At 42.6% G+C, this 23,142-nt stretch overlaps 2 protein-coding genes across 3 annotated transcripts in view; one reads left to right on the forward strand and one right to left on the reverse strand.

Moving 5' to 3' along the window:
* Window positions 1-20,394, reverse strand: part of LUZP1 (leucine zipper protein 1) — an 80,864-nt gene extending 60,470 nt beyond the window's left edge. Inside the window, exon 1 of one of the 2 annotated variants that reach the window (XM_033115973.1) lies at window positions 20,204-20,394. The gene's annotated coding sequence lies outside the window, so the exon portion shown is untranslated. Of the gene's footprint in view, window positions 1-15,021; window positions 15,111-20,203 lie in introns of those variants that run through there. The other variant, XM_033115972.1, reaches the window with a different exon arrangement.
* On the forward strand, window positions 14,286-15,137 carry LOC117026773 (extensin-like). Its single transcript, XM_033113804.1, has 2 exons — window positions 14,286-14,436; window positions 14,497-15,137. The coding sequence occupies exons 1-2, from the start codon at window positions 14,286-14,288 to the stop codon at window positions 15,135-15,137; spliced, it is 792 nt and encodes a 263-aa protein (XP_032969695.1).
* Window positions 20,395-23,142: the final 2,748 nt, after the last annotated feature.

The raw sequence follows: 23,142 nt of genomic DNA on the forward strand, positions 1-23,142 counted from the left end.
ATTGGTATTAATCTAACCCATATTTGCTCATGCCAAAGTCCTACCAAACTCCAGGGAACTGTCACAGGGCAGTATTACTATAGCGAATACTCCTAAAGAGTAAGTGAAGCTTTGAAATTCTATTCTACTGAGATCCTCAATGTAATTATTTTTGCTGTGATAGAATCTGATTTGGTGGTTGTTTTTTTTCCAGAAACAGCTTTCCCTGAAAATCATACTAAAATAAGAGAGAAGACATAAAAATGTTCTTAGTAAGGCCACTGATATTCATTAAACTTTCCCAAAATTTATAGAGCATTTCATATCTCACATGTGTTTACTGAGAACTCAGTTCGCATTACTCTTTCCAAAAGTCTGCTCTAAAACAGACATGTCTGTTTTTGTATGTAATAGTATTTAACCTGAGTCAAGACCAAAGTGGGCACTCCATCTTATAAGCCACAGCAGGATCAGGGAGAGAGGAAGAGAGAGAACAGGAAGACAGACTGGCAAGTCAAATCAATTATTTACTGAAAAGTCCACACGGCACAGGGCACCGTGATGCACGGCTCCACCCCTTCTCTGCTAGTCAGTACCGGCCACGAGAGTCCAACAACCAGCCAAGTTCCAGGCAAAACAGCCTTACCAGGCAAGATGGAGCCAGAAACACGTCTTTTTAACTCCTAGCCAAAGAACAGAGGCTCAATGAGGAAAATGATCAATAGTTTACAGATTACAGAGAGATTAAGGAAGAAAAAGGCTATGAAAATGCCTGAATACACGGGCACTGAGTCTTTCTTTTTTAATACGTTTTTTTTTTTTAATTGGGGAATATTGGGGAACAGTGTGTTTCTTCAGGGCCCATCAACTCCAAGTAGTTGTCCTTCAATCTAGTTGTGGAGGGCGCAGCTAAGCTCCAGTCACCGTTTTCAATCTTTAGTTGCAGGGGGCGCAGTCCACCATCCCATGTGGGAATTGAACTGGCAAACTTCTGGCAGAGAGCTCGTGCTCTAACCAGCTGAGCCATCCAGCTGCCTGGCACTGAGTCTTTTGAAAGGACATTTATAGTAAAGTTTCAAGGACAGAAATAAGGAAAAGTGTTAAAGAATGAGTGAGTGTAAAAAAATTGCAGACAGAATGCTCTTTTTTTAAAAAATGAGAGAGTACAAGGGAAAAAACGATGGTAGTACCTCTGAGGTAGAAAAGCAGAAGGATTTTATTTATTCTAGGACAGAAAAGACTTCAGTGTATTTATAATGTGAAAGACTCAATGAAGAGTGAAGTAAAGATACAAAAAGGAAAGACGATAATTGGTAAGAATGACATACAAGACAAAGTGGAGAGAGAGATGGGACAGAGAAAACAAGTGATCCACGTGGATCCTGAAAGTCATGACAAATGTCATGAAAATGCAGCAGGTAGATGACAGGGACTTGGAAAAATCAGAAGCCATGCACAAATGGTAAAGCAATGGTCGGAGAGCCACAGTGAAGGACTCGAAACACACTGATTGTTCCCTGCTGTCCAAGGAGTCTGAATATTCAACCAGCAAAAACAGGAAGAACAGTAATTTGTTACAGAAAGCGTCTTGTTTTCAGCGACGGGTTCGGAAATGGAGGAAATGTCGAGAAAAGATGAAGAACCTAGCTGCGACTTGGCTCACATCTGTCACAGGCTCTACCAGACCCAGCAGAAGCAGTTGGTAAAGGAATACCAGGAATGAGGTGGAGAGGGGTGGGGCTGGATCTTTATACTATGGAGGCGATATCGGTAGGTAGAACTTTAAAGCATTATCAACAGCAAACATGAAGAGTAAGCTTGAGAATTTAACGGCTGCACATGATGGGGGCAATGAAGAGAGCGGCACATACCACAAAAGGGTCAGGTATCACTGACACTGAGTCTACAACTCTTTAACGACATGTTCAAGTGGCATGATCTGCAAATCCCAGAAGCTGGACCCTACCTAGCAATTTGTTGAACTGTGTCAACAGTTTGTTTGTATTCTGAATTAGACCTTTGTTTTTAATAAGGATTTGCTGAGAGCTCTACAGAAGGATATGAGGGACACTATCCAAAACACAAGTGAATGTCACTTGGCTACAACTAGAGCTACAGATCATACTTTGCCTTTTAAGCTCCACCCCCACCCACACACCCAGACAGGATGGAAAGGGATAGATGACACCAGTTAATATCTGGGTCACACTTCACTGATTTTAGTTATTGCCTAATCAGTTATCTGAACTGACTCACTCTGTTCCTCTTCGTATGATGTCTAATCCAAAGACAGTGGTAGAAAGGAACACAACAGGCTTTGTGTCAGTGATCCAGAATCCTAACTCTACCAGTCCCCCAGGGACATTTCTTAAACGCCTCTGAGCTTCAGTTTCCTCACCTGTAAAGTAAGAATAATAGTAACTATTTCATGAGGTAGTTGTAAACATTAAAGAGTTAATACACAGCAGGTACCCGCTACACAGTAGATGCTAAAGAAATGGTAGATAATATATATTCTACTATAACATGCTACAATGACAGAAACTGAAAGACTATTTAAACTAGTATCATTATAAATTAAGCCATTCAAGGTGAACCTGTTTATTGCTACACTGCTATCAATATACACAGGACAAATTCCATTAAACAAAAAAATCTTAAAATAACAAATGCATTCCAAAAATTCCTCTGCACTTAGATAATTAGATTACCATCTAATGATGAAGTTACTTATTAGGGTTACAATTCCCATAACTAAGAACTTACACAATGTTTTGTGGTTTGAAATGTACTGCTTTTTCCCTCCCAAAATGAGTATTCCAAAATGAAACAAACCTTTTAACTTCCAGTTCAATCCCAGGTCAATTTTAGAGACTCTCAACATATCTCAAATAGAGTTGTAAAAGCACTTGGATATAGAGTAAAGCAGTTAACAGAATCTGAGGCAAAAGGCTATGCCTTGCCCCCTTTCCCAACTTCAGTTAATTAATACCACAAATGTTCCTTCGTTTTACCAATCTCATAATCTTACAGTTATCTTTAACTTTCTTTCTCTACATCATCAAGTCCTATCTTTTCCTTCTTCAAAATGTCTAATATATTTCCTTTTTTTTTTTTACTCCCTAAATTCAGATCCCCCCCGTGTTCAGATCTGAATTCCTACAAAAATCTTTAAGTGGCCTCCTTTCCACAATCTACATAAAACCCTCTGATTAATCAGTCTGTAATTCCAAGTTTATCAAGTCACCGCCCTACTTATAAGCCTTGAATGTTGCCTAAATGTTGGTTACGATCAAGTCCAAAATCCTCAGTATGTAACTTTCAAGACTGTTCATAATCTGACTGAGCATTACACATTAATGTTATCTCCTCATCCATAATCTAAACTCTATTTTGGATCGGACAAGTATTCTCAGGTCCAATCAATAATACAAGTTTACTCCAATCTCAGTATCTTTGCGTTTACTTTGCCCTGGGCTGGAAAACCATCCTCTTCCTTTCTGCCTATTCAAATCCCATCATTCACCTTATTGTAAAGCATCTTATAATCTTTACTGCCTCTATGACTCCTGCATAGACCACTTCAGCCCAGACTAATCTCAGTAAACCTGTCATTTTGACAAAAATAGCATAACAACCAATCTCCTGGAGCATCACCACTGTACCATAGATTCAATGGCATTTTCACCAATGAATACTAAATTTTTCATAAGGCTGAATTACTCAATATAAAAAACTCCTTTCATCTGAGACGACGTCCTTTGCTTATCTATTTTAAAATGTTCCGTATTTTGTAAAATGGTGATATTTGATGAGAAGGTTGTTTTTCATTTTCCTGTCCTTACTTGGAAAATAGCTCTTTTGAAATATGACTGGTTTATGAAATCCAAGCTCTGAAACCACTAGTCTATATCCCCCATTTTGCATTTATATATGGACCAGTATTGTGATGAAACTAGGTACTGTCTCCCCAATTAGAATTTTAAATTCCTGAATAGGGCAATACATTGCAATTTTTTGTCTTTTTGTTTTCTCCAAATTAGATCTGAGTTAACTATAAAACAAGTACTGCAAACTCAAGAGACTCACCAAAACTCTTGGCTTTAAAAATTGATGTGAACACTGACCAAAAATGTAACTGAAGCCAGTGTTCCTTGCCTCCTCTGCGCTTGGCGTCGCTCAAGATTCTCTGCACCCTTCTGGATTCACCCCCTTAATGAACAGCCACCTACCTCCCAATATTTCTGCTAGAATTCCACCCTTCTTGCCACTATGATCTGAAACTTTATCCCTCCACTACCTTATCATTTCTCCCTGCCCCATTAACTGCCGCACTATTCACCCGACTATTTTTCCATAGTTCTTTTTCCCCCTTCTTCCACCTCCCTGTCCCACTCCGGTTCAAGGGGTTGGTTCTCAGTCTAGTTGTGTAGGACACAGCTCCCTGGCCCATGCTGGTGTTATGAGCCTTGGGCTCCCCCCGGCCGGCCATTCACGGCAGCTCACGGCAGTTCTCACCGGCTGCCGGCCACTCAGGGGCAGCATGTGGCAGCCCAGGGCAGCCCAGCTCCAGGGAGAGCTGTTGTTCACAATCTTAGCTGTAGAGGGCGCAGCTCACTGGCCCAGGTGGGAATCGAAGCGGAGATCTCAGCGTTAGGAGCACTGCGCTCCAACCACCTGAGCCACCTGGCCGGCCCTCCGTAGTTCTTTAAGATCCTGATCATCTTTTTCAAACTGGGCTGGGATATAATCTTAAAACAAAAGTCCAACACAATCACCAGTCCTCAAGTTCCCACAAAAAAATAGGTTAGCCCATGTTTGAAAGTATATAATTTTATCAAATTAAGAATACCTCATATTGCACTCCAGCACAGCTGTGGCACGAAGCACCAAAACTGGTATTCCTGATATAAACCTACCAGGGAACAGTGCTTTGTTACACAAACAGCCTAACTACATGTGTACTATCTACTATATTCAACCAGCTTCTACTATATTCAACCAGCTTCTGTTTACTCCCTAACAGTCTTCCATTTTATTTTATTTTATTAATTATTTTTTTAATAGGGGAATATTGGGGAACAGTGTGTTTCTCCAGGGCCCATCAGCTCCAAGTTGTTGTCCTTCAATCTAGTTGTGGAGGGCGCAGCTCACTAGCCCGTGTGGGAATCGAACCGGCAACCCTATTGTTCAGAGCTCACGCTCTAACTGAGCCATCCAGCCACCCCAGTCTTCCATTTTAAAGACGTTTAATACATCTTTAAGTTTATCAAGATCTAAAAATGGTATTCTTCCTATCCTAAGGAACATAAGCTAATGTTGACCTCATTTCATTTACTTAGGGAATAATGATTTTAAAGGCACACGGTTCATAAAATCATCACATGTTCTGATTTGAACAATGTATAAAGTTCAAGAGCAAGCAGAGGAGTCAAATCCTAGCTTGGCATTTACCAGTGTGTTAACTCTGGACTAACTCATCTCATATCTTAAGGATTTTTCATCTATTAAACAGGGATAATAATAGCATCTACCCCAAAGAGTTGTTGAAACAAAGATTAAATAAAGACATACAAAGTGCTTAAGTACAGTAGCTGGCATATAGTCAATAAATGTTAGGTTTTATTATTAGTCCTCAATGACTAAGAATTCTTAGAAAGTTTTCAATTGTAAGACTTAAATGAGCCCCTTATTCACTGATATTAGATACAAATCACTACGATGGCCTAAATCAGATAAATACCCCAAGTAATTAGGAAGCCAGCACATTTGTGACAAAGCTATGTCAGGATTTAAAGAGCCAAAAATTCATTTATCTTGCTCAGAATTTAACTTTTTCAGTTAACCTGAAACTGGATAAAACCAGAAATTTCTTTATGTTTAGAAATAGGAACATGCCATCAGACGAGGTGGATGAACTCTTCAGCCTCTGCAGAAAGCCTATACAAATAATGCTTTTTGGTAAGCAGGTCAGGAAAATAATTTCACTTTTTAACAATTAATTTCAAACCTGTTTCTATACAGATTTGCCTCTCCACAGACTAAAAATGTTCCACTTTTTACCTTTTTTAAAAACTTTGTAAACCAAAAAAGGACTAATTTTTAAAAGGATGTAAATAAAATCACGTTGATATTAATACAAAATCATGCTTTCATTACAGAGAATTTCAACTCAATCGTAATACAAGTAAAAACAAGTTATATTCAAGTAATAATTTTTATTTATAGAGGTTCGAAACAACTGTTGTTATTTAAGTCATCTTGGAAAGCAATGGCGCCAAGGCTTAAAACCTTTTTAAAACTCCATTTGTAGGATTCTCAAAGACAGTCTCACACACAAAAAAATCTTAGTCTCCACCTTTTAGAATGACGTCTCATTTATGACCAAAAACAAGGTTGATTATTCACTTCATTCACCAGACTTGCTTATCTCCAAAAGTTAAGGTAACTCCCCTAAAATGAAGACTTATCAGGATTAAGAATGTGCAATGTGTTCTCAAGAGAAATTCAAGAGAAGTATATATACTTCAAATACTTCGGTTCGGAAATCTCATTCAAATAAATATATAACTACTTCCCAGTCTGGAAACCTGTAATATTTGTTTTTAAAAAACAGTCACATAACCTTACAGATATCCCTCAGAGATACCATAAAATTACCCAGGAAGAAAATTGAAAATCTGAAATAGCATACCAGTGCTACGTAAAAACAGCAAAATCATACTATGGATAATAACAGAAGCTGTTTAATTTGAACAACTAAACTATCGTGCTTCTATAACATTTGCTCCTAGAGTACCCTTTGAAGGAACGGTGGTGTTTAATATGGTTTTTTATATTCATTCCTCTTGAAAATTTATATTTGCTTCACACTTGTTTAGGTAAACTGAATTCTCCAAAAGAAGGAACTTCAAAGTCATTTTTTGTTCTTTTGGTGGTGGTGTTTTTAAAGAGACAGGTGTGGGGTAAGAGAGGAAACTACCTAGCTTAGTTTATCTAGCCTAACACAGGTTGCTCTAATCACCTTGACTGTTACTTACGTACCAGAGTCCTCAAAATTTGATTAATGTCCCTCTCCTAAAGATAAAAATCTGGCACAGAAGTAATTCATGCCAAGACTTCAGCACTTGGCATTCTAAAAATAAACCCCAAATCTGACTCTCGATAGCTTTGAGACACTGGACAAGATACATGGCTTCTCTGTGTTCCAAATCCTTATCTATGAAATGGGCTAAAATAATAAACAATATACCTATTTCATGGGTGTGGTGAGGATGAAATAAGATTATGTGCTGACACATGGTAGGCACTTGATGAACATTTGTTGAATGAATAAATGAATCAATGAATATAAAACGCTTAGGGTAAGGCCTAATACCTATTGTAACTAGTGTTATAACAATCACTAGAGATCTGTACCTGGAATAACCAAAAATAAATGGCTAACAATATTAATACCACTATCCCAAAACTCTATAGCCAGACAATATTTTTAAATAATTTTCAAAAATTATAATGGTTTGAAATATTCTCATGTTATCTTACCAACAGTCTCAATTTCCAGTTGCAGGGTCTCTTCTTTAACTGATAAAGGATGGCTAGAACAAGCAGAAATTACGAGTATCTCTCTTCCCTGTACCAACACAACTATATAACCAATGTTTGGGCTAAGGATGAGTCATTCAAGAAAAAGAATTATAAAGGAAATTTGCTATAAATATAAAGGAAATCAAACTGGTCACTGGGAGAAAACAAAGTTGCTTAGCTTCACCAGAAATTAGTAATTAAAATGCAGCTTTTAAAAATTCTTGAGTTTCTTCTAGTTTGCCAGTATATAAAGAATGTTATCTGACTTTAGACTAAATCATACTAATTTTAAAAATACGAAGAAGAGGAAGTTTTTCTTCAGTTCTTTGGGTAAATAATAACGCAAGGTTAAAACTGAAATAATGACTAACATTTACTATGTATCAACATCACGATCTAAGTGTTTTTGTACATTAAATTATTTAATCCTCACCAACCACTATCACCATCTTAAAGATGGAGAAACTGAGGCTTTCTGAAGCTATGAAACTGGAACTGTAGAGCTTTCAATAACCTTATAAGGTAAAGTGCTATTTAACCAAAATAGTCAAAGAATGAGAATAAGACACAAATGAGTAACCAATTGTTAAAGAATCAGAATACAATAAACCACATTTAATAAAACTTTACTTGAATAAAATTTATGATTCAGAAATGTTCTCCAGGATCTCATGATGCCTAGAAGCCAACACTATGTACAATTCTACTGTGAATGTATAAAGTGTGTAGGAGACTGGGTGAAATATGTACTAACTTTGTAACCCATTCTGAAAACTTTACTTGTTATAATGAATTCCCCATAACTTATCATTTGTCTCCTCACATTTCAAAAGAAAATTTCTAATTCTACCTACACTTTTTATTTTGACCTAGTTGGGGTAAAAAAGTTAAAAAGCAAGTAGGCTGATTTCATAAAACATTTCTAGGTTGTTAAAGAAAAAGACAAGTGAGAAGATTAAGAACTTAACAAAATTACTCCAATCTCTCTCAGAAAATTCCTAAGTACTTCTGCTCCAATGTTTCCATTAAAAAAACTACTAAATGACCCCACAATCTTCTGATATAGTTCCATCAGAGAAGTCAAAATGACCACTGCTTAAAAATACACAGTAGGAGGTGGCTGGTTAGCTCAGTTGCTTAGAGCGTGGTGCTGGTAGCACCAAGGTTGCTGGTTCGATCCCCGCGTGGGCCACTGAGAGCTGCGCCCTCCTTAAAAAAAAAGAAAATACACAGTAGGCATTTGCACTTCTTAAAAACCAGATTTACATTTATCACTCAATTGTGCAATATGTATATTAAGTTAATCCATCCCAGTTACTATTAATTTACATTTGCATTTAAATTGGCTTAAAGTACATACAACATGAACCCACACATTCTTCTGCCTTTAATAAAAGAAGAAGAACTACTGAGAGAGTTTACCGGCAAGTCCTCAGAAGGTGATTTTAAACAGATGTAATCAGCTTAAATTTTTCATTGTTGACATCAAAACAAAATGTTATTCAACAGAATAATTTAAACGAGGGACTACCTAGTATCTCATTTCAGTGAATAACTCCCATCTGAGAGCATCAGAGAAGCACTGACTAAGCATCTTTCCGAGAAGTCACTGTGCATAGTTAGCTCTTTGCGGATGAGATTCCAAAGGAGTACCTGCTTTGGTGCACCGGGACCAGACTCCCGGACTTTCACACCCCAGTGGCAGCTGTTATCACCTGAAGCAGCTGGGGCACTCCCAGCCTTTGGATTAGAGAGCACACTAAGTGGAATTCTGGTAAAAAGAATCCATGGGAACACGCCTGAGAAATTAAAATTGCTACCTCTACACAGCATCGTTACGATCGATCCTCAGGAACTCGATCAAGCACCTACTGTGTGCAAAGCTCAGTGGGAAAAACTGAGGGGAGGACTGGCTAAGACAAACGTAGCTGCTGATCGAGAAGCTTCTGATCAAATTAGGCAAAGACACAAGCAAGTGAAGTTACCCAAGAACATGCGGAGTCCTGGCATTACGAGCTGCACGATTTTTGAGAAAGTAAGTGGCTTCTGATCCAACGAGGCAGTCACCCAGGCTAGTGTGACTTACAGGAACGTGAGGGGTGTCAGCAATAGATGTCACAAAACTTTAAAGAGAGATTTACTATTGCGAAGTCAAGACAGACTTCAAAGAGGGGTAACTGAGCTGAGCCTTGAAGGATGGAAAAGATTAAATGGTTCAAGAGCAGACGAAAAAAAAAAGACGAAAGATAATGGGAAGGGACAAAGGTGCTGAATTGGACATGCGGTCCTGAAATATTTATGAAATACCTATTACATGTCAGTCATTGTGTTAGGTACTAGGGAGGTATACACTGGTGAACAACACACGAGTTCCCTGCTCCTGCAAAGTCCAGTACGGAAGACAGATAACAATCATGGAAGCAGACATAGCATTATAAGAGGTAACAGGTAGTAGGAAGGGAGGCAACAGATGCCAGTTACAGGGGGTAACGGGAAAGGACTAATAAAACTGGATGACAGGCAAAGTAGCTCTGATACATAAGCTGAGGCTTCAAGGAGGCAGCCAGGCGAGGAGCAAGCAGGGGAGTGTTCGAGGAAGGGAGAGCCACGTATACAAAGGCCCTGAGGTAGGAAAGAACTTGCTGAGTTTAAAATTAAATAATTAAGAAGCCAGTGTGACTGAGGCATAAAGGACAATGAGATTGGCATAAAATGAAGTTGGAGAGGCAGGCAGGAACCAGGTTATATACAAGGCATTTTAGGCCAAGATAGAGTTTATATTTGGAGTTTATTCCAAGCCTGAAAGAAAACCATTAGAAGTTTCTGTACATTCATAGACATACCATTAAAAAGAGCCTGGCCCAAAAGAATATGGGCTATGTGATTCCATTTTTACAAAAGTACACAGACAAAACTAACCTATGAAGTTAGAAGTCACCCTGGGGGATGGAAAGGTATCAGGAACTGGAAAGAACGTGACTGGGCCTCCCACGTACCGGTAATGCTGTTTCATGGTCTGGGTGCTGGGTATATGGGTATATGCAGTTTGTGAAAAAAGTCACCAAACTGTACTTTTACGATACCTGTATGTGTTTCTGAGTGTGTATATACACATATTATATGCTTCAATAAAAAGTTGTTATCAGTTTTAAAAATTATATGCAAGTTTTTAATAATATAATATGCATTTTTAAAATATTACTCTATCCAGATAAAACGGAACTAGAGGGACATATGCAAATATGTAGGGTCCTGATTGGCTGATTAACCTGATGCTTTCAGATACACACAAAATAGGGGGAGGAGTAAATCAAACAGCCAATGAATACAAAGTACCACCATGTTTATAAAGAATAAATGCTGGAAAGGGAGTTTTGCAATAAAGGATAAGCTATATGTTCTTTAGAATTTATAAGCAGGTATGTAAGGTGATAGCTCCAGAAATTAAGAAAGGAATAAATGAAAACAACAATGCCTAAAAAGGTAACCAATGCTTATGTTTTGGGCTTATATTTTAATATGGTATTTGTCCCTTGTCCCTACTTTCCCCTCCCCTGAACCCCAATACACCATAAAGTGTACTGAAACAGAAAAATCCCAAATTTGAGCATCAATCATATATGTGAGTTCAAATCAATGGTCTGCCCCTCACTAGCTCTGGCAGTAACTTCTCTGAGCTCAGCCCCCTCATTTATAAAATGAGGATAATGACTACATCATAGTTATTATTTTTCTCCCTATCATAATCCAAAATGTTGAGTTGGTAGACTGGTATTTTAATTTAATTATTATTTCCTAATGGTATACGGAGTGCTGATGGTTAGGAAGTCTCCATTCTCAAGATTCACGGGTGGGAGAGTATGATTATAAAAGTCAACATATAGAAATAGAATGGATAAAGAAAGAGAAACAAGGAATAAGAGGTAAAAATGGGGCTTCTTCTAGAAGCTCAGTAACAGGTTTCAAACATTTTCTAAGACAGAGACTTAAATGAAAGGAGACGGGGGCAAGTTCAATGACTTGAGAAATTATGAACAGGAAAAAATAATCTTACGTCTTCACAGCAAGACGCAGTTTCTAAGTGTGGAATATTAGCTAAAACAAGTTAGAGATAAACACTAAGGATATTCTGTCATAGGTGGAAGGGCAAAGCCTTCAATCATTTCATAGCATCCCCACCCTTAAGAATTATTTGAACAACCATAACATGTAAGCACTTCTTAAGCATAGCCAAAGGTGTTAAGTTTTATATTTCAGGAGCTACAATTTCAAAAAGAAAAGATAAATAAAAGTTCAACCCCTTAATAAATCATTGGATAATTTCCCTCACCCCCCCACAATATATCCTCTGTACTAAAAGTAATGAAAACATGGTTCCTCGAGAATCTGTCTTTCCTGATTTGATAAATGTCCCCCATCTCTACCTCTCTTAATATCCTCATGTACTTCACCATTAAATACCTAAGTTTTCCCTATTTCCTGCAAAGTTGGCACACTGACTTGCTAATATTCATTCTGATCGCACCAGTATTGAATCTAAACATAGAAACTTGACAACATTCCCAGGGATCACTCTGCTACCCAATACCTAAAAGGTAACAGATTAAACAAATGAAGGCAGTAGTGGTGACTACACAGCTATATACATTTGTCATGTCCACATCACAAACTGTACACTTAAAATTGGTAAACTTTATTGTAGGTAAATTATACCTCAATAAAGCTGACTTTAAAAAAAGAATGTATGCATTTATTCATTCAGCAAATATTTACTGAGCATCTACTACGTGCATCCAAGTTTACACCAAATCTTTCAGCTTGACTATCTGGGTCCTACCTGTATGTAATGTGCTTTCTCATAAACTGACACTGTCCCAAAAAGTCAAGGTACATGAAAAATGGTTCGGTTTCTAATCATGAATGTCACCTTACCGATAGCCTCTACAGTGGAAGGACCATTAGCTATCTAACATCTTTCATTTCATAAATGCAATCTATGATCACCCACGTACTCCATAAGAAAAAAATGATTAAGCACCTACTGCATATAGGACATAACACTACCACAGCCTTACTTGTTTGTCTTTCTACCAAAAAACAAGAACCTCTCAAAAAGCATGCTAACAGTGCTGGAAGAAAGCAACGTACTGGGGAAAAGACTTAATTTCCTTAGTCTAGGGTCCACCGTGACCCAGTGGCTGAGCCAAAGGCCTGACAACTCGGCCTCCTGGCTCCTAGCACAGCCTGCCTAGTGGAGGTAACCATGGACCTTAGAAACAGAGTTGAGTTTGAATTTCAGCTCCACTTCTTACTAGTTGTTTTTATAAACTTGGGAAAGTCCCTTTACAGTCTAACCCTCAGTTTGCTCATCTGTGAAACAGGGATGCCAATTACCACCTCACAGCATTGTTGTGCAGACTATGTGAGACATACCCCACCTAACACAATTACCGGCACAATTACCGGGCAGAGGAGGCAACTCAAACAATATTAGTTCCCTTTCCTGGTCTTAAATTATTTAAGAGTAAGAAAAACATCTATTAATCAAGGCTAATTCCCAATCTCTATTAGTAATCACAGGACAATGAACTTGTATTTTCTGCCTCGTTCAAACTCTAATCAACTCCCTTCCCATCCCAGTTTCTTTTTCAAACTTTAGTTACTATGTTTAGAAAAGTGATTTAATTTTAGAAACCTGGAAAATTCTTCTGAGTAAATTGAGCAAAACCCTAATCTGCCCCAAGGGGAATTCTGAGCGAAATAATTATTTCTGACAAGAGAAGAATTTTCAATGGTGGTTATTCAATTTAACCACACCAAACCCGCACACAGTGACAGAAAGCAATCTGGAACATACTGAACAGATTCTCAGAAGGGAAATATTCCCCCTAAAATCCAAACCCCTCCCTCCCTAATCTGAGGTAGTAAAATCTTACTAGGTGATCTAAATTCCCCTGGTTCTGACACTAGTCCAGCTCCTTAGGCCAGCACTGCAGCAATTTGTGAAAAGCCCTGAACAAACCCCACCTCTCAAAATATCCCCAAAGGCAGGGAAGTCCAGAGAGTATTTGCTCTTCAACCAACAAATAAAGCAACCAGCTCAGACGCACAATTTTATTCCCAAGGTCATTCAAGTCAGTGAAGGTGCGACGGAGAATCTGCAAGCAGCTTCAGTCTTTGTGGAGATCGCACTGCAGCGTTTTTTGGGGGGGTGCATATTCTCTTCCCCTCTCCCACCCTCAAGTGTGAGCACTGGTCTCGGCATTTCCGAAACAAGCCACAACAAGCTCTGCAGTGTTAGGAAAGGGGCTGACGCGATGAAGAAACAGATGCTCCAAAGCAAGATGGTCTTTCTCGGCTCGCAGAGCCTCCTCCAAGGTTATTAACAGAAACCGCAGGCACCTCAGAGCGCGCTAAACGGGACTCCGAACCACCAGCCCAGACGCTCCGGGACGCCGGGTTCCCTGCAGGCAGCCTCCGCAGCCCCAGGCCATCAGTCCCAGAAACCGCACTTCATTCCAGAGCTTCGGGAAGCCATGGCTCCTTCCCCGCCCGGGCAGGGGTGGGGGTGCGCAGGGAGGCCGGCGCGCGCGCTGCGGAAAGTTCACCGCGGCTGCGGCGGGCGGGGGACCGCCCCGGCCCGACTCGCCCGCGTCCCCCTGCAGATTCCACCATTAATTAGTCCTAAGGACTGTCTACTGGCAACTTAAACAAAGCGAATGCCTCGAATTCCTTCCTGGCCCGGCGGTCTGGCTGCGAGACCAGCATCCGCCGGGACGCGGGCCGGCAAGGCGGGCCGACAGCTGCGGCGGCGGCGGCGGGACCCCTCCCCGCCCGGCCCGCGCCCCCGCAGCCCGGTCCCGCACGCCGGTCTGAGCGCTCCCAAACCTCCCTCCTCCTCTTCTGGAGCTCCCGGGCTCTTCCTGTAAGATCACTTCCTTCCTCCCCGGGTGCCCGCGGGCCCCGCGCAGCCCCCTCCCCGGCGGCCCCGGCCCCCCGCCCCGCCGCGCCGCTCCCCGCCCCCACCGGGCCCCGCGCGCCCTCCCCCCAATCCCAAACTCGACCCTAAAACTTTCTTCCGTCCCCCCGAAAACGTCCTCCTAGCTCCCTGCCCCAAACATTTCTCCTCGGATTCTCGCTCCCACCGAGAAGTCGCTCAGAACCTTCCCTCCCCCTCCAAAAACTCCAAAAACATTCCCAAGGTCTCGCCCCCAAAGATCTCCCCTTCCGAGCTCTTCCTCCAAAATTCCACTCAAACTCTCCCCTCACCTCAACTCCACGCACACCCTCCCCCAACCCTCCCCGGATTGCGCCCGCCGGTTCTGCTCGCTCGCCCCCGGGTGCCCCGACCCCTCAGCGGGTCAGGCCACCCACTCCGGGAGCCCTCCTCTCCCCGCGCCCGTCTGCCCCGGCCTCCTGCGCCGCGCTCTCGCCGCCTCTCCTTGGCCCCCTCACCTCGGCTGCTCCGGCCCGCGCTCCAACCCGCCGCGGGTTCCGGCGCTCTGCTCCCGGCGGCGGGCGCCTCCTCGGGCTCCCCCGGACTGACAATGAGGGGCGGGACCGGAGGATGACGTCAGCGTTCTAGAAGGCGGGGTCTGCGGCGAGGGGTGGGGCTGGCCTGTATGCCCCGCCCCCTCTGTCTTTTTTTTTTCCCCCTTCGTCCTAGGACTTGGACTCCACCAAGTTTTTATTGCTCGCCTATGTAGATGCCCAGTGCCTGTTGTAGGCGCTGTGGGAAATCAAAATGGAAGACAAGACGTCCTGCTTTCAAGAGGGGAATTCTCTGGGGGGGGTTGTGAGGATTAAATGTTACAATCCATGTGAAGGTGTTTAGCCCAGAGCCTGGTATGAAGTAATCATTCAACAAATACTATTTCTATTACTCAGCAAATGTGCAAAAGGAATTCAGCTTGGACTTAGGAGACATGGGTTCCCGTCCCCAGCTCTTCTCCTCGTATTAATTCATTGGGTGATCCTAAACAAGTCCTTTCCGATCCCTCACTTTCAACTTCTTTAAAATGGGGAGGGTCAGTGACCAGATGATCTTAAAAGTCTCTCCAATAATTCTATGACCTGTTTCCTATGTACCTACTATGTGCAAGGTACCTAGGGCTCAGAGAAGTGGGAGGGGAGCTTTTGAAGGGAGCCCAAGACACATCCAGCATGGAACAGGACACAGCCAGAGACACCCTTCTTGTCGATGCCCTCCCACGTACTGGCACAGAGCTGCATTCACAAGCCAGGGCACAGATGCGCTGAGGGCTGCTTCCTTTCTGACTACAGCAGCATAGCTGGTCTCTTGAGACATCTCTTGTGTAAGCTCCTTATTGCCTAAGAAATAAAGGCCAAAGCTCTGGCCTGGTCTGATCTCTTCCTACCTTTACACACACACACACACACACACACACACACACACACACAGGTACACACACACACACACACACTGTACAGTTTATCCAAACTTCCCCTAGCACACCCACTGCTTTCCCACATCTGCCCCATTGCTCTCACTCTTCCCCTGCTATCTCATCTCAACGTATAACTCCTAGTTTCCCCCAGCCAGAAGCCCACTCTCCTTGCTTGGAATATCCTTGGCATTCTGCTTAATTCTCATGTGGGCATCAACACTCTTTAACTTGTATCAACTTGACCAACCATTTGTTTCTTAGCACTTCCTTAAGGTCAGAATCCACACATGGTCCTAAACAACGTAATTGGCATTGTTATTTTCATCATCATCATCATCATCATCAATGTTATTTCTAGCTCCTATCACCACATCGCACCTCTAGTGATAATCACCCAGTCATTTCATAGTGGAAGACTCTGAAGTCCTGAGGAAGGAAGAGGCTCACTGAAGAGCTGCCACTGGAACACGAACCAACACTTCAGTTTCTAGACCCTAGGGGGATCTTGCTGCGTCAAATCTGACCCCCCCCACACACACACACAAAATGTCTCTGTCACTTGGCACCCTCCAAGGTGGGAACAGCTTCGAGTTCTCTCTGCAAGTTCTCTGCAGCAGAGCTGACCCATTTCTCCCTCGTGCCTTGCTCCTTTCGCTTTCCTTACAGAGAGATGGATCTGTGTTAAACTGCCCTTGGCATCTCCACCGTCCTCTAGGAGAGCTGAAGCAAGGCACTGGGCGTTTCCAAAGTGCTGGCCTGTGGGAAGAGGGAAAGGGCTTTGGAATTCTAATTAATTCTCTGTGCTGTGGACAGGCAAATGACTGTCCTGAAATGCCTCGGCGGGTCCTCAAGAGCCCCTAACAAATTGAGGCTTATTTTTAGAACAGCAGATTCCAAAATACCACTTCCCATGAAATGCAGGCATGGCCACAGGATTACTACAGGCAAGGAGGGGGCCTTTACTGAGTCCTTCCCACGTGAAGACGCTGATTCCAGGCCTTGCAAATGCTTGGAAGAGAGCACCCAGGACACAGGGGAGGTTGTAAAGAAAGAACTTTCTCCCGAAACCCATGACTCCATCAACCACTTATTCATTCATTCACAGCAAAAGCTTTTGGCACAGGACAGGTCAGGATTCAAATCTCAGCTCCACCACTTACCAGTTGTGTGACCTTGGACTTTCAAGTCTCTGCACCTCAGTTTCTCATCTGCAAAATGGGAATACTAATAGTGCCTATATCCTACAGTGGCTGTGAGGATTCAATAAAATAACATGTGAAAGAGCTTAGTTCGGAGCCTGGCACCTAGTTTATGCCAGGATATGGTGGCTGCTGTTACTATTTCCACATGTCCTCCCAGTAAGGCCTGTCGTGTGCTGGTCTCTGGACTAGAAGTAGGGCTAACTAATAGTTCTGACCTCAAGAAGCTCAGTTGGGAAAAGGATTGAGGTAGATTTTCATGAACAGGTAAGAAAAGGTGTCTACTGGGTATTGTTAAATGACAACAGTAAGTTACAGGTATAGTAGACTCCCATGGTTATAACTTATAATATATGCTTAGCATATGCATAAAGATATGGAGAATAAAGATAACTAAGTAGGACACTTTCACCCTTTTTTCTTACTTTTTGATTTGCTTTTCTGTGTGTGTGTGTGTGTGTGTGTGTGTGAGTGTGTAGCAGGAACTTTCAAAAGAGACTCTACTAGATGCTAAGAGCGAAGAAAGGGGATGAAAATACAGCTACAAGACAAATCAGAAATGGGCATCTGAAACAATTATGCACACTGCCATAGAAAATTCCACAGGTCACATCTCATTCTTCATGGCCTTCCAGGGAAAGCTCCTGACCAGACAATTCTCACCTTCTACCCCCTCCTTAGCCCTTAGCTGTACTTGAACTTCCAATACTACAACCAAAAACAAGATTCCTAATGGAACTCCCAGGAATCATGACAAAGCCAGATACTTGTAAGCAGGAAGACTTTTTCTGTTTTTGCTCCCTGTCCTATGCCCTTCCCCCACCTCCCAAAGAATAACAATATGTCAGCATCTTGTGCCTAATGTGCCGAAATTTTCGCTTTCATTTTCCTCATTATATCTTTCTGCAATTTAATTGTTTTACAAGAAGGATCTATTACTTAGTCATCAGGAAAAAGGCAGTAAAGAAATACATTTAAAAAAAAAAAGCTAACTGTGCTGGGGTTGGTTCACTTTTATTGGTTTGCAAACAATAAAGTATAATAATGTGGTTGAGACCAGTGCTGGGCCTCACAGGAATCATAGAAAGTAAGAGTGGCAAGGGATAAAATCACCCTCCATTCCTCCTCCCATCCCCCAAATGGCATTATTTTAAGTCTTCTCACATTTCAGGACACCGACCGACACATATATTTCATTCATTCCTCCAACACTTATGGATCCTTTACTATAAACCAAGCATTCTATTGGGCACATCATAGATACTATCTCATACAGGTTATGCGGCTCATTATTCCTATCCTGCAGATTAGGGAAACAGGCTCAAGGAGGTAAAGTAACTTGCCCCAAGTCTCACATCTAGTGGGATCGAAACCAAGGCCTTCACAACCTCAAAGCCCAATTCCTGAAGGATGTGTGCTGCATCCGAAGCCAGCGGGCTGTGCACTCAGGCCTGGGTGATGGCCTGGGCGGCCTTGGGCAAGCCGCTGACTCTTCTCAGCAGCAGTTTCCCCATCTCTGCAGGATCAGGGCATGCCTGTATATTTGATGTAAGTTAAGCGCTTCGTGCATTATAACACATAATACAAAGGGAAGTTGTTTACATCAGCTCTTCCGGGACTGGATCCCACTCATCGTTGGATCTCTCGGTGCTTTCCCCTTCCGTGTGTATCTTCATTAACGATTATCCCCTTTAAGGCGTTTAGGACAGTCTTCCTTGCATGGACTCGTATACTTCTCCCCACCAGCCTGGGACCTCCTCAAGCTGGAAATGAGGCTTATTCATTTCTGATCCCTGTCTGCCCCCAGGGCAGCATCTGCCATGCCTCCACCCATTCCCTCACTCTTTTATTTATTTCATAACAAATGGCTGAAAGCCTACCCTGTGCCAGGCACTGCACAGACTATAAGACAGCAAAGGTCCCTGCCTTCTTGGAGCTTATGATTGGTGCGGGGGAGAGACAAGACAATATTAAACACAATTAATTACCTCAAGGCCATTGCATTAAACGCTACAACGTATCAGGCCAGCTGCTACGAGGGCTTTGGAGATGTGGAGTGGGGACTTAATTCCATCCAGGACACAGGGAAGGCTTCCTAGAGGAGGAGGCCTTCAGGCTCAGAGAGGTTAAAATTTGCTCAAGGTCACACAGCTGCTAAGTGGGAGAGCTGGGATTTTAAACAAGACGCTTGACTCCATAGCCTATGCTCTGTCTACTACACAACAGTGCCTTTTATCTCTTCCATTTTATTCTTCCCTGGCTCTTACTGGTGCGAAGGGAGCAAGGTCTAATACTGGATGCTCTAAAGCAATGTTTTCCCAGCTTTGGGGTCAGGGACCCCTCTGAGAATCTGGTGACATCCATAACACCTCTCCCAGAAACTACATGTATACAGACAGCCCCACAAAATCTTGCCTACAATTTCAGGGAGTTCATAGAACTCACACCACGGACCTTATAGTGAGATTCTCTGAACCTCAGAAAGAGACACAAGGGCCCCATGGGGACCTCAAATCCCCAGACTCAGGACCCTATAGAAAGATTTTCAAGATCCAAAAGAAAGATCCCAGGATCCTGTAGAGAGAGACCCCAAGTCCCTCCAGAGGAACAGTAGGACCTTGCAGAGGTACTGTCAACATGCTATAGACAGCAGAACCCTCTTACAGGAGGAACCCTCTTAAGAGGAACCTCAGGCCCTCTTACAGCTGGAGTCCCCACAGAGGAACCGCTGGGCCTTAGAAAGCTGTGGGTCTTAATCCTTTTGGGGTGACTGACACCTTTGAAACTCTGAAGAAAAATGCAACACACATGTTACACACAAAATCAAGGGGTTCACGGACCTGTGGAGGCCATCGGTAGCTCCCAGATTCAGACCTCCCTCCTGTTCTTGAGCTTCCACATGAGCATGAACCCCCTGCCCCCCATCCCGGACCAGAACCACAGACTCAAGGAACGGACTTTAGAGTCATAACAGACCACGGGTGGAATCCTGGTCCTGCCGTTCACTAGCCATGACCTTGGACCACTCACCTACAAACCCTCAGGCCTCAGCGTCTCACTTCCCAAAAGAGAGGGTTGGATACCTCTCCCTCCCCAGCCCAGCCCCAGCGGCGTGGGCTCCGTGCTGGGTGGGCGATGGCGCCCGTAGCACGCAGCCTCTGCTCCGGCTGCCCAGGAATAGGGCTGCAGCGCTTCCATGAAATACTAATGGGCAGACTGCACCAGGAGCGAGGGCGGGCGGCGTGGGGGAGGGCGGCGCGTTTGCCGCAGTGACAGCTACGCGCCGCCGCGGGCCTGGGAAGCCGGCGGGGCCAGCGCGCTCCCGGCCTTTCCCACCCACCAGGCAGGGCGTTCCCGCCAGCCGGCTTCCTGCAGTCGAGGGCAGGGGAGGAGGGCCGGCGCTGAGGGGCCGCGGGGACTGGCAAGCCTGGTTCCTGGCTTTCTCTCCGCGTTTCCTGAGCAGGACCGGCCAGGGGATGGGACCCAGCACAAACCTCCTTCCCCGGGAGCGTAGCCAGGAAATCACGTCCTTGTTGCCCTGTTTCCCCGAAAATAAGACTTAGCCGGACAATCAGCTCTAATGTATCTTTTGGAGCAGAAATTAATATGATTAATTAAATTAACATTAATATAATTTAATATATTAATGTATATTACCATTAACATATTAATATGTTAATACATAATAAAATTAATATAATATAATATAATTAAATTAATATAATTAAAATTGATATATTTTGATATAAGAACGGGTATAATATAATATAATATAATACCGGGTCTTATATTAATTTTTGCTCCAAAAGATGCATTAGAACTGATTGTCTGGCTAGGTCTTATTTTCAGGGAAACACAGTAACTCTGGTTCCTCCTCTGTGCCTGAACGGTGCTGATTTAGGTCCATAATCTTTGTCCTTACAACCTGGTATGATGCCACCCACTTACTCCATGGGGACGCGGAGAGAGCAAATGGCAGACCCTAAGCCCCACAACACAGCTAGATTCCAACCCCATGATGTGAGTTTATTAAGTCCATCCTACAGATGAGAAAACTGAGACTTTAAAAAAATGAAGTGACTTACCCAAGAAAATCATAAAACTATTACTACTAATAAAATAAAGTGCTTACTACATACCAGGCACTGTGCTACAAATACTCTAAAAATATTTCCTCATTGAGTCCTCAGAATTTATGACGATAACTATTGTATGTATTTTATAAATGAGGAAACTGAGAACCTGAGAGGCCAAGTGGCTTCTCCAATGTCACACAGCTACAAAGCAACAGAGCTAGGAATTAAACTCCAGTCTCCTATTTCCAGAGCTCAGATCATTCCACTATCCTGCTTCCCAGATATCCTGCTTCAGCTCATCATAGTGAGGAACCTGAGGGCCAGCACCTTGTTTCATTTGTTTCTGAGTCCCCAAAACCCCACCTGGAACTTGGCACAAAAATCAGTGCTCAGAGATGACGATGGAGCCTAGCGCAGAAGCTCAAAGTTAGAATGACTGGTAGGAGGCATCTAGCTTGACGCCGTCTAGAACCTTTAGCCAAATGAAAATTCAGCCTCTGCTTAAATATTTCTCATCACTATGCACTTTCTCTTTCCCATAATGGCCCATTCCCCTGTTGGACAGATAGTTTTGGTCTAGTAAGGGAATACTCCATTTTGCTTCCTTGTAAACAAAGGAAGATCATTTCCCTCCTCGTGGCAACAATACATTTTGCATGGTATTTATTCTTCATCATTTTATAAGGGTAGATGGCTCAACAATTTTCAGTTCCTTGTGAACTGGAACAATGTCAGCTGTTCACCAAAGATGTTCCTTTTCTATGTGTAGAGTTGTTTTGGAGAAAAGCAGCTCAGGCTACATTTTCCAGCACCCCTTGCAATTAAGTATGTGACTCGTTTTCACCAGTGGGATATGGGCAGAGACAACGTGTGCCGTACCCAGGCCAAATCCAAGTTAAGAAGTGTCTTTGCTTTCTCAAAGCTCTCTCTTTTCTCTCCCATCAGCCAACTGGATGGCAACACCAGGGCGAACTTGGAAACCACATGTTGGACGTGGCAGAGCCTTGGTCAGCCTGGGTCTCACTCAGTTGCTTGACTGAGTAGGGCACATATTGAACTAGATTCTATGGTATTTCGGCGTTGAGATTTCAGGCTTTCTCCATTACAGCAGTTAGCATAACTAACACCGCAACTAACTTGGGTTCATTGTTTTATCTTCCACAGTGCGGAGCATGGTGTTGATCACTTAGAAGATGCTCAAAAGACATCCATCTAGCACCGACTGTATCCAGCTGGCTCAGCTGTCAAAACTAGTCTCTCTTCATCTCATTGATGCATTAGGTACTACTGCCTATTCCAAAAAGGGTTCTGAGGTAGTTTCCACTGCAGTCTCAAGACTATTTGATGGATAATTAAAGAGCAAGAATCAAGGAGTAATGAAAGCCTGAACCAAAGGGCAGTAGAAAAGAAGGGAAGAAAGATGAAAATTTGACTAATTACAGAAGAAATGCTAGACTGTTTAAGGTTAGCAACTGTGACAGGACAAAAACCATGACTCTGAGTTTCCTGACAGTCAAAGCAAAGAGGGAAACAGGATGAGTTACAAATTATATGGGAAGTAGTAGTATACATGTGATTAAACACAGATCCTGGACCCAGACTGTGTTTTTTTGAAGCCCAACTCTACCACTTGCTAGTCATGTGACCTTAAGCGTTACTTAACTTCTTTGTGCTCTGTTTCTTTGTCTGAAAAATGGGGACAATATAATAATAAAACCCCTTTCTTAGAGTTATTGGGAGGATTAAATGCGTTAAGGCATATTCATTTCTTGTAACAGGCCTGTCACTTAGTAAATTCTGTATAAAAATTATCTATTGCTATAGTTGATTGGAAGAATCAGGTCAGTGATTTGGGAGAGACAAATTTTTCCCTGCACCAAACACTCACAGGAA

This window comes from Rhinolophus ferrumequinum, chromosome 9 (assembly GCF_004115265.2).
Source record: "Rhinolophus ferrumequinum isolate MPI-CBG mRhiFer1 chromosome 9, mRhiFer1_v1.p, whole genome shotgun sequence".
In the NCBI taxonomy this organism is placed as follows: domain Eukaryota; kingdom Metazoa; phylum Chordata; class Mammalia; order Chiroptera; family Rhinolophidae; genus Rhinolophus; species Rhinolophus ferrumequinum.